This window comes from Ciconia boyciana, chromosome 1 (genome assembly GCF_034638445.1).
Source record: "Ciconia boyciana chromosome 1, ASM3463844v1, whole genome shotgun sequence".
NCBI classification, from domain to species: Eukaryota; Metazoa; Chordata; class Aves; order Ciconiiformes; family Ciconiidae; genus Ciconia; species Ciconia boyciana.
Window position 1 is genome coordinate 132,551,602 of NC_132934.1, and position 12,066 is coordinate 132,563,667.

At 39.5% G+C, this 12,066-nt stretch overlaps 1 protein-coding gene across 3 annotated transcripts in view; it reads right to left on the minus strand.

The window, feature by feature from the left end:
- Positions 1 to 12,066, minus strand: part of SMS (spermine synthase) — a 53,868-nt gene that overhangs the window by 15,866 nt on the left and 25,936 nt on the right. For all 3 annotated transcript variants that reach the window (XR_012040002.1, XM_072848920.1, XM_072848931.1), the window contains exons 3-9: positions 8,859 to 8,952; positions 8,016 to 8,080; positions 5,206 to 5,381; positions 3,164 to 3,320; positions 2,131 to 2,218; positions 950 to 1,064; positions 321 to 400 (exon numbers count right to left, since the gene is read on the minus strand). Coding sequence is in view for 2 of the 3 variants with exons in the window: in XM_072848920.1 (XP_072705021.1) it covers positions 321 to 400; positions 950 to 1,064; positions 2,131 to 2,218; positions 3,164 to 3,320; positions 5,206 to 5,381; positions 8,016 to 8,080; positions 8,859 to 8,952 (775 nt within the window). In the remaining variant the exon portion in view is untranslated. The remainder of the gene's footprint in view (positions 1 to 320; positions 401 to 949; positions 1,065 to 2,130; positions 2,219 to 3,163; positions 3,321 to 5,205; positions 5,382 to 8,015; positions 8,081 to 8,858; positions 8,953 to 12,066) is intronic.

Genomic DNA, 12,066 nt, shown 5'->3' on the forward strand with positions numbered 1-12,066 from the left:
GTACGTCTGTTCTGCTTTTCCGAGAATTGCTTACAGCTAAAATATTCTGTAGTATGCCTAGCTGATTCTCAAAATTATGCTCTTAAATTCAAAGACACATGCACTACAAATTCAGCTGAAATAATGAAAAAAGACAAGTCAGTTAGCAAAGCCCAAATTTCATGCAAAAATCCCCAATGAGTTGCTAAAAGGAGAAAACCAGCTTGCTAGTAGATTTTTAGTTAGTTGGTTTGGTTTTGTCCCCTTCCTTTTTTTTTTACCTGAAAATTGCAGACTGCAATACATATACAGCAATACTTTTTTATATCCATATATCATACCTGTGTGAAGTATTTTCCATCTTGTTTCAGGACTTTCATTGAGAGGTCAAGAATCAACCGCAAAAATTCCCATGTGGAATCTGCATATAGAGTATGATTTAGAAACAGAACAGCACATTACTGGCTTGTTCACTATTACATATTCAAGACTTGCAACATATCTACTGTTTAAAAAGTAGCCATCCTATACCTTTAAAAAACCAACCAAACAAACAAACAAAAAAAATCAAACAAAAAACCCACACAACCCATACAGAATGGCAGCAATGGTGGAAGTATCTCTGTTTTTCTTCACAGTAATTTTCTAGACATTTCCAAGAAATTACAGTGGGGAAAAATTTACTAGAGTATAAACTTCCCAAATACTTTCTCAAAAATTACATGAGTTCATATTATTCTGGAATAAGAGCACAGTTTAATAAAGTCCTAGGCACTGTCTAATTTATTCTAACATTCAAGAAAAATTCAAAAAGAACAGATGTGTTACTATCATTCTTTGCCTCTCAGATTTGCTATTAAAAAGGCAAGAATCAAAGTATTTTTGTTGCAAACTGCCAACTGTTACACAGTGGAGGGCCAGAAACGTGGAAAATCCTCAGAAGTTTAGGAAAATAAATTAGAAGATTAACCTTCTTCTGGAGATGTGGAGATTGGAACAGCCGTCAGATCATTAATTACATAATCAAACATCCTTCCTTCTTTGGCATACCTCTTCAGTACGGGAATACAGTCTTCAATTAGAACCTATAAGAATGAAATACTGTAGCTAGTCCTCAAAATACCCTAAAACTGACCAGGTAAAAGGAACAAATGCAGACTCACAGGAATTAAGAGGAGGGGCAAAGTACCAAATTAAATGTGCATTTAATTTTAGGCTCCATTTTCAACTTTTTACATCATATAAAAAGGAGGAACAGTTGTAGGAAACATGACAATTACAACGTAGGCACTACAGGACTGAATTTCCTAGCTTTGTCACTGATTGCAGGGTGACCGCTGTTCTACCTACCAAATGGTAACAACAGTTAGCAGTCCCCCAACATACGAGTAAAATAAGGTATTTGTATGAAGGGCCACTGACTCATGCAAAGTAGCATGTGACTTCTCTGTTAATTTTTTTTGCATGCTTTTTTTAGCTCACACCTGTAAACTAGTATCTGTGAGAGCCTTAAGGAGCAGTTAATGAAAACAGAAATAAAAGATTTCCAGTGAAGGTGTCAGATTACACCTGGGCTAGTTTGTAAGCTCTGTCAGATACAGCACATAAAGACCTTAACTGCAGGGATGCATGAATTTTTTATTTTAAAAATTTTATTTATTTATTTTTAATATACTAGCAGTGTAATGGTAAGAGGTTTTGCCTGTAAATTAAAAATAAGTTTAAAATGTGTATTACACATTCAGATATTCTCAAGAGTAGAGGACAACTAACTTAAATACACATTTTTTCCATCTTTTCATCAATTTAAGGAATTATGTTTAACACTGCATTCTTACTATTATGTCCTCTTTATCTCTAAGCTATGGCAATGAACATTCTCATATTTCACATTCCTTAAAAGCTATATAATTATTTTTAAGTGAGTTTGAAGACTGAGAGTTAAAATATTTTGACACTAATGTATACTTCCAACACAAATCCCACTGCCAGCTATTAAAATTTAGAAGTGTCATAAAAAAGGAAAAAATCCTTCCCAAAATTAAGAAAAGTCAGAAGACTTTTCCCCAAAACCTAGCCAGAGCAGTCTTCCAGGCTAGGTATAACTGTATTTGAAATATTACTTCTAATGAAAGAAAAGCAAAAAATTACCTGATAGCACTCTCCTTTTAGATTGTCTAAGACATCTCCGCATGTTTTACGCATGTACTTTTTACATCCGTCGATCACCATTTGGTCAATGTTTGAAGCTGGTTAAGGCATTCTACATTCCAGAAATAATATAGGTAACAGTTTCCATTTCCTTCAGAAAGAAATTCTCAAAAAGGTAACATTCACAAAGGAACAGTAAGATGTGTATCTTGGTATACATATTGCAATTGCCAACCTTACGTATTCGCCTCCAGATTCGGTTAGAGGTTTAGGAAGTGCTTATTTTTCCTTTTAACCGGTATTTCTGGTACCTTAGGTTACCACTAATGTGAAAGCTTGAAATGTGAACAATAGGATGGTGTATTTAAAAAAACCATAAAGCTAAACTAGGTTAAGACTTGAACCTACATTTTTTAAACAATTATTTTTAGTTTCTAGCAAGGGGATCCCAAAACCTAGGATTATCAACATTGTAATGTAAACCACTGTTAGCCATGTGAAAACTATTTGAACTACAGAACGTTGAAAACTCGATTTGTTTACTAGATTTGTATCAGTATTTTTAAGACAGGGCAAGAGTTGGTCATTCTGCCACCAAAACAATTCACCAAGTCCTGACATTCCTATTGATTAAACTTCTTTGCTTCGAGGGATTTTTTTTTTATAGCTTTCTTTAGAAAAACAGAAGAAACCAAGAAGGCAGAACTCAGCCCAAACCACAGACTTGACAGACCTGTCTTCTGTTATCAGAGAAGATATCAGTCTGATGACAGAAGCGTTCCTTTCCAGTTCTATGTAATTTGCTACTCAAGAGTTATAGTATGGATTGGGAACTTGAAAGCACGTGCTACATAATGATGCACAAATATGTAGTCACTGGGTCTCTCTAAGCTGACAAAAAGAAATTTCATTTTAGACCCTATCTCCTCGTGCAAATCAGAACCTGATAGTTAATTGTACTCAATGCTAAGACATCAGCAGAAAATGCAGACTGAAAAATGTTGAACCAATGATCAGTCATTTGTCAAAGGATATCTCTACCATAGTAACCATCTTTGGCTTCAGTTTGACTATCTCATATAGAATACCTCCATCACCACCTCCTAGGATTAGCACTTCCTTCCCAGTGTAGTCTTCCTTTCCGCTGCCCATTATGGCTTGAGTATATGCCAGGTCACTCTCTGCCAGATCTGAATGGAGGGAAGAGAAAGAGTTGGACAGAAACATTACATCTTTAACTCTTCTCATTAATTGGTATTAATTTGGTATTAATCCAAAGGTGATACAATACAGACCAAAGCAAGAGCATCTACAGAAACAACCTAGCTCTCAGAGACAGTCCAGGTAACAGGAGGCTGGTGATTTACCAAAGCTAATGAGATCCTCCTCAGAATCCCACACAGGGTTTCTCTAGTTCTCAATGCAAACCCAGCAATGGCTACCTCAGCATTAGGAAGTACTGCATGCAAGAGAAGCAAAGTTGTAGAGCAAAACTGTCAGTACTTAGGACTTGATATCTACACTTAATACTTCAGTGGGTTTTTACCTCAGACTAGTGCTGCAAGAGACAAATCAGGAGATTTCTGAAAGCACCCTCTGGACCCCAACTAAAAAGAGCAACCTAGATGCACCCCAGCGGATCCCTCCACAGCAGCATAAGTATGACCATTAACACCTAATTGCCGAAGGGCCCTGAAGCATGCCTTCTGCTGATTTCTTCACCATTAGCTTCAAAGCAGGCAGTAACATTCCTAAGCTGTAATAACAGATCTGAGCTACAAGGACAAAGCTTTGTGCAGCAGCACATCATGGCATATCCTATCATTCTGCCTGGCAATTAGCACTTCGCTTATAAGTGCACAATAACAAAATGACACAAAGCAGTATTTTAAAATCCCATGGAAGGTAAATAAGTAATGGCATACTTCCCTTTCTATGAGGCACATTGTGACAACGTTCAAACAAAAAACCTCATCTCCATATAAAACTGATGAAAATTTCTGGCTTGAAGTATGGAATACCTAATTTGGTGATTTCAAATACAATTCTAACTGCATTAGAAAATACCTTGCTAATGAATTCAGTAACCACACTTTTCAGCTGCCATCTGCATGGAAGTCCCCCTGACAGTTGCAGAATGCTAATTGAATGGTTAGAGGTATTTCTGGTGATTTCAAAAAGCTATAGTCAAATTTCTTAATTACTCTGCCATTAGACTAAAATTAGGTATTCTATCCCTAAACAGCAACATCCCTCATTTACCTCAGTCAGTACTTTTCAACATAAGTACTGAGAGATTTTACAAAGCATACTCCTTGATGCCTAGATTTTCTAGCAAACAGCATTCTTATCCAGCTTAAAAGAACAGTAGCCCATCTTCTCCCAAGTTCACTTCAAAAAATACAAAGATCAGCTGGCACAGAGTACCACATGTAAAGACTATCCCATAAAGGTTGGGTCACTCTTCTGATTAACTTAAGAGTTCAACTGAGCATTTTGAAAAAGACAGAGTCAAAAGACATTCACCAACAAAGCAGCTAAAGGGTTTAAGATACAGCTGTCCTGTATCTCACCAAGCAGGTAATTCCTTTAGAGAATCAAGGGAGCAGCAGGATTATCCCCCCACACACACCCACCAGCTCCTACGTCTTCTTATTTCTTTAGAATTCCACTGCATTTTGAAGACCAACAAAGTAGCTTGTTTTACTGTCAAAGAGAAGCCCTCAAGAGGTTGGACTTGCAACAAACAGGTAAAAGCTCATATGAAAGAACAGAGTCGAGTAAGCTCTGCTAGAGAACACTCTGACTTCTATTCTCCTGTGCCACCTTCCACAGCAAAGACAACAACTTTGGGAAAAGAAGAAATTTTTTTTGTACTCTAGATTTTACATTGGTCAGCCTTTCTGATTAAAATACTTTATATACAGGAACAGACATGTATGTACATGCATATATGTAGCTTCCAGCATCAGAACCACGACCCTTAGTGATCTATTAAAACTGTGCCATAGCAAGATAGAAAACAACACTTCCTACAATTTCACACAAAAGATCCTCAAATGAGATGATACTTACTAACATCCCCACTGAGGATAAGAATGTTGCCAAACTGTTTTGAATGCAGAATTTTAATATTCTGAAAAGGTGAATCTTCATCATAAACAACTTCATCTATGTCGTACTCCACCAGGCGCCCATCAGCTGTGGGCCAGTATCTATCAATGACACCTCCTCTCAAAATGGCTGGCAATCTAGAAAGAAATAAGAAAAAAATATGACAAAACATTTGAGAATTTTTTAAAAAAAAAAAATTCCCTCTAATCATCCTGTGGATTCATTATAATAAATAAATAATATTTACAAGAGGGATTTAAGAAAACTTGCAAGATTTAACTTTCAACAGATATAAGAAACCTATCAGCCATATGTTGAATATACATAACTTCCTAAGGCACAGATGAAATATAAATGGTTCTTCTTTATGTACAACTTCTACAATGTGCACGTGAATCTACCTCTACCCTAAGAGAGGGGATTTACATAACATACCAGCCTCTGCAGAAGAATCATCTCATGGCTAGAAATGGATACAATACAAAAGCAGAATGCAGACAAAAACCCATGACAAAACCTCTTCCCACCTTCAGCTCAGCTAAGAACGCCATTTCTTTTAGATTAGTGGATCTCACCCTTCTAAAGTTGTACTGAGAGACAGTTTAAATACATACACAAACACAAAAAGTGAACTAATATAGTGTTTCAAACTGAGCCAGGTCACCCTGCAGTGTATAAGCACAATCCTTGATATCAGCTGACAGTTTGCGTTACTTTTTAAAAGTGGTTCAAGCATCTGCATAAATTCTTTTGGTTTTGTTGTTTGCTTTGTTTGGGTTTTTTTTAATTCCACATAGAATTATCTTGGTTCAAATCAGTATTTCACCTGTAAAGACAAACTATATTTGAAATGGCAGTGAATGATCAAAATGATTGCATTCCATTTTAAGCATAATGCGCAGGCACAGAGTTCATCAGATTTCCCGTGCAGACTTCAGAGAGTTAAGGGTTTTTTTCCCAGAGGAGGGTGTAGCAGAAGACCAGATATAGACAAGCTTCTTCTAAATGCACCAGTGATTCTCAAATAAACATTTCAGAAATACTTTCTAGCCTCAGTGAACCGCAAGATGGCAGCACACTGTGAGAGCAAGAGCATCTACTCACTACATCAAGACAACAAAAAGGCAGGAACAACTCTTCCACCAGCATTAATTCTAGTGGAGCTGCATATGTGAAGCTAACACCAGAAGGATGCAAAGCAAATTAAAAAAGAAAAAAAAAAGGAAGAAAAATAATAATAATAAAAAAAAAAGTTGAGGGATGTGTGACAAGATCCATGCCAGACGCACTGTTCTAGGAGGTTCATCTTCCTATATTAAGGTAACCAAATTAATCTAGATCACTTCAGGCAGACTTTTTCCTGACCCATTTTTAACAAGTTCCTATCATAGGGATTCCACAAACTCCCAATATCATATTTCACTATTAAGATGTCCTCAGAGAGCTTCTCCCCCATATACATGTACACAAGATTATCTACATTTGCACAGTGTGTGCCAGGTGAGGCTTTACCAGGACAAAGTAAAGCAAGATAACTACGTCTCTGTGTTTTACATACAACTGTTAAACACAAAAAACAATATTCAAGCTATAACATCACTTTTCAAATCACTACCACTTTACTTGTGGTCTTGTATAGCCTTCAGATTACTTTCTGCTATGGTATTGCTTAGCTGTTTTCCCATTTTGTAGTTTGCTCCTTGGCTTTACTGAATCTTGTTGATTTTAGACTGCTTTTTACTTTTCTTAAACCATTTCCACTTCTGACTATGTTATTTAAAGCACCCGCTGCACCTTCCAGCAAGTGCATGCCTGCAGTAAGTGCTCCCTGGCTTCAAGGTGCCAATCACCTGCCAGGAAGATACCAACCCGAGCTGTGTCCTTCCAGACCCCTGGGGAACTCCAGCATGCATGCTGTTTCAGCAGCAGGCAATGAACCACAATTAGCATCCCTGTTTAATATATAACCTTGTATTTAAGTAAGCCAAAATGACAAAAGGCTTGCAAAGCCTCCCTCCGTCAGTGATCAGTTATATTAAAAAAAATCTCCTACAAAACATTTCTATCTTCTTGGCAAGGCCCTAAGCACACAGGCTGCTCTAGGGTTTTTGCCACATGTGCCCAAGGCCAGCACCATGAGGCGCAGCAGGGGCAGAGCTGTAGGCAACCTTGTCGGGGCAGGGCGTCCTCCATGGGCTTGAGCTTCATTTTAGCTCCAGCTCTTGCTCCTGGTCCCTGCCCAAGCTACACTGCCCATACCTGCCCAAATCTTTTGCCGATCCTCGACACCCAGCTTGGTCTCTGAGCTGCGTCAGTACTACAGCCCAGCCTGGCAGTCACAGGGCTGGGGCTGACCCTGGTCACCATCACCAGCCCTGCTCCCCTTGTCCACAAGCTGTGGGATGTGGCCCAGAGGGTATGGCTCATGCCCTGGCCTGTCCCCCTGCCACTCTTGGCTCCCCAGACCTTCCAGAGCAGTCTGCTTTTGCCTCCTGCTTGCATTTTCTCCCACCATTTCATGCAACCGTTGCAGCAAATTAAAGAAATAATCCTTGCCCAAAGTAACAACACTGAAGATGAAGCTTAACAAAATGACAAACCTCGCAGCATCTTCAATTCTGCAATAAAACAATTTTAAAATATTGGGTAAAACACACTTGCATAAATTTATACTCCAGGCTATTCACTGCAGTACAGCAAAGCATAATTTGCTTATTATCTTTAGCAACTATGCAGACAAGCCACATACAGAAGTAGATGTATGAACTTACCGTTTCACCCTTTTTATATTACCGTGAAACAATTCTTTCATTCTTTCTTCTACTTTGTTTAGAAGCTGAAAAAATAGCAAACAAGAGAGGTGGAATTTATAGGTAATCACTTAATGTAAAATACCTGTTAAATTAGGCTACTTGGAAGGCAATAAAAAGTAGCACCTGCACTGAAAGGCTTTGAAATGTAACATTAGAAGCCCATGAATAACCAGCTGGTCGCCTTAGCCTCATTGCTAGCAAGAATGTGCATATTGTAGCAGCTGTCATCACTGTGTTTAGCTGTCCTCCAGGATAACACAGCCAGACCTTTCAGGCACAGCCAAAGAGTGAACACAAGAACCCTGCAAGGTTTCACTCCCGCCAGAGCAGTGGCCTATTCCCCTGCAATATCCAATTTCTGGAGCTTTCATATCAGGGAAACTGAAATTACTTTTCTCCATGGGAAAGAAGTTTGAGTATAGAGGCTCCCCACCTCTCAGATTACAGAAGGAAAAGAAGTCAAACACTAATACACCAGGTTGTGGGTTGAGCATCACTCCTCCCTCACTGCCCTCGATGCCTGAAGAGACCTGAGCCCTAACCAAGGCTGCTATGTTTTTACAACTTTTACAGCAACGAACATGAGGCCCAGGACATGCAAAAGAGAGAGTGTGTGCATGCATGTGCACTCATATGTGTATGCAACAATAGGTGTTACTACTCCTCATCTGTAAGCACTCAGGTTTGAATTAACTTTGATATTTAAAAATCTTTTACCAAGATATACTTTGATAGACCTGAAGAAAAGAAGGGGCTCCCCATGAAGTTTGATAAGCCTAATAAGATAAGCACCACTCATACCTGATCGACTTCCTCTCTTCCTTTTGTATGATCATTGTAGCTCTGCAGATCCACCAACACTAATCCATGAGGGTGAATTCTCAAATTGGCAAAACTACAAAATAAAGAGAGACAATGATGACGACTTTGTTATCAAAAATCAGAGTGAGGAAAGAAAGTCTGAAACAAGTTACATTAAATTCAGAATGCACATCTTTTTCCAGCGGTCTGTAACTGTTGGCAGTGGCAGCTCCAGTCTTCCTCTGCAAGTCACTAAGCAGCAAACAGAAAGTTGCAAGAGCGTGCCAGTCACTACATAACTAATAAAATCAGCAGGCAGCAAGGCAGTGAAACAGGGTGTTTAAACCAGAACAACTATAGTATGAGGAGAAAATATACTGCCTACTAGTCTCAGCTCTTTAAATAAGGCCTGCTTGAACAGGTGTGTTGTGTTGGTTTTATTTGGTTTTGTTTTTTAATTGAAATCAAGCCTCAAGAAAACAAGCGGACACTTCCCTTCCCCTATATCTTCCTTCTCACTTCTTGGAGGGTGGGGGACATGGGGGGGTGGTGGTGTTGTTTGGTTGGGTTTTTTTAAACTTTATAGCAACTATTCACAGAGACAGTGGTCACATTCAAAGCTGAATAAAAATTTTGTAAGTAAGAAACAGTAAGTGTCCTGGAGCAAACCACTGCTTTGACTGGCAAAGAAAGTACAGCAGCAAACTCTCATTGATGAATACAGATACAAGACAGACAAAACTCCTACTGTATATTGTATTTATTGCAGGAGCATTTAAAGACCAAAGAGCAAGGCTTCACCATGCTAGGTGTTGGGTGGACAAATAAGAGGACCTTCAAGAACTTGCAACAAACAAAACAAAAGATGAGGACTATGGGGAAGGACATAAGAAAATAAAGACAGAGTAGCATAGGCAATACCCTTTCCATACTGGGGAGGGGAGAAGACAAAAAGAAACAGAAAGGCTACAAGGGGATTATGTAAAGGAAGGGAGGGGAAGCATCCACTGAAAGAAGAGGGCAGAGGAGGGGATGGGAACACTAACAGCGGAGCAAAGAAAGAAGGGTATTCAAGGATGGAAGTTCATTAGTACAATGCAGAGAAACCCCAGGTAAAGCTATATACGGTTCTCTGAATGTCCCTTTCTTTGCTTGTCTGCTGTTACCACCCCACTCAGCCTCAAAGGCAAAACACAAACCAACTCTCCTTGAGACAAAAAGTTTAGGTGACATCCCATCTCCCCACCACTCCCACCTTTTTTTGTCCCTTCCAGAGGTCCCTTCCTAAACTGTCAGCCTCAGTATGAACACCACCTCTCCCATGGTGGTGGGAACTTTGGCCAGCAAACACCCTTGGCTGCAGTCAGAGAGAAAATTGTAAATATTCTGTTAAGTGTTATCTGAAGATTATAATTTTTGGTAACTGCAAAATCATCAAATGATGAAACTGACTGAAGAAATTCAAGAATAAAAACACTCTTGCTGGCTTTGGACAGCAGTCATCTGTAGTTGCGATGTGTTTACAGTTGACAGAAACCAGAGTGTCACCCACTTCTCTTCAAAAGATGAGCCCGAGAAGTCTCGGGCTTTCCTGAAGGCTTTACGCACAGGTCTTGCCTTCAGGAGGAGATGTTTCTATACAATACGTGCACGCCCACCGTGTTTCCCTCTCCCAGGTACCTGCAGATTGTCACAATCTTTTAGTGACCCTCCCTACATCTCAGCGATTGCCTACTACGTGTCCTCCCAAGAAGTGTTTTTGATTACGAACCAGAAAACAGCTGTATTCCCAATGACCATTAAGCAAAACCACAGAATAGCCTTAAACTATGCATTCCCCTTCCCCCCCCCACACCAGGAAATTACTCCTGCATAAAATAAACCACACTATTTTACCCTGATGAAAGGATGAACAGAAAATAGTCAAGGGGTAAACAAAGATGCTTTTTCTTCCTCTTTTTTTTTTTTCCAACTACCAGACAGAGTGCTACGACTTAAGAGACCAGGTTTATCAGCCAATTAGAAGAGTAAGAGTGTTTTCAGTATTCAAGACATTTCTAAGGCAGCTTTTTGCTTCTCTCATACCAGCTATATAAGAAACTGTTCAGGAATAACCAGCAAACTCATTCTACTGTACTCCTGCCAAAACCAAATACAGCAGAGGAAGCTGTTCTCAACCTTGGCAAGTAAACACTTTACCTGTATGTTTTAGGGTGCTGTGCCCCACTCACTGGTGACCTGACACAGTTCAGTACTTTTGATACGTGGGCCACTTCATACTTTGTATAGTGACCACAACATCTTACAGCTTAGTAGTACTGATGGGAACATGAACTTAAGACACAAGTAGGACCGTTAAACAATAAAAAAAGAGAGAGGGCAGGACAGACGCACACCCCCGCCCCGCCAGGTCTCTATGTGGCTTGTGAGTTTTTAAACACTTCTCTTTGTGACCTGACAACCCTTTAAACCAAAGAGACTCAAATTAGTTGCGTGCTTCTCCTAGAGTCTCTTGGTACTCAGCATAGAGGGAACAGCTACCGCAAAGGACAGCTCTGGAGAAAACCCTACTAGGATTCTGTTTATTTTTTTGTATTATTTTCATGTCAGCAGGGGTTTATTTTGTAACGTGCCTAACATGAGAAGAAAAAATATTCGGGCATAAGTGTAAGAACAAACAGCTTTATCACAAGACTCTGGGAGATAATATCTTTTTTTTTTAAAGGAGAGAAAGACAAAAGAGCAGAGCTTGCTAGATAGAAGCACCGGTCACTCCAGCAGGTTTTGGACGCAACCATTCACAGTGAAAAGGGACATTTCTGGTGAAGTCCATAGACCTGCTCCAGGCCCTCAGAGCTGAGGCACTACAGACAGAAATTAGTATTTGCAGTTCATGAGACAGCACTGAGTTAAGTTCGCCGAAATCTGGCACAGTGCCAGAAACATTTGAACTGTTAGAAAAACTTTTTATCCCTTTATTCCCATATTCCAGGGGTTGCTATTGACACAAATAAGCAACGGATTGATTGTCCCATGACTTGAGTTCTCTTTTAAATTCCTTTCCTACAAGAATCACACAGTTGTCATAAGATTTGACAGCTGACGTTGCCTTCAATTCCCCTGTGACTGCATGAAATACTTCCTCAGTAGGGAATGTTACTGCCTTTGCTTTGGGGTCTTTGAGTGGGAGGCAAGGAGAGGCAGAGAG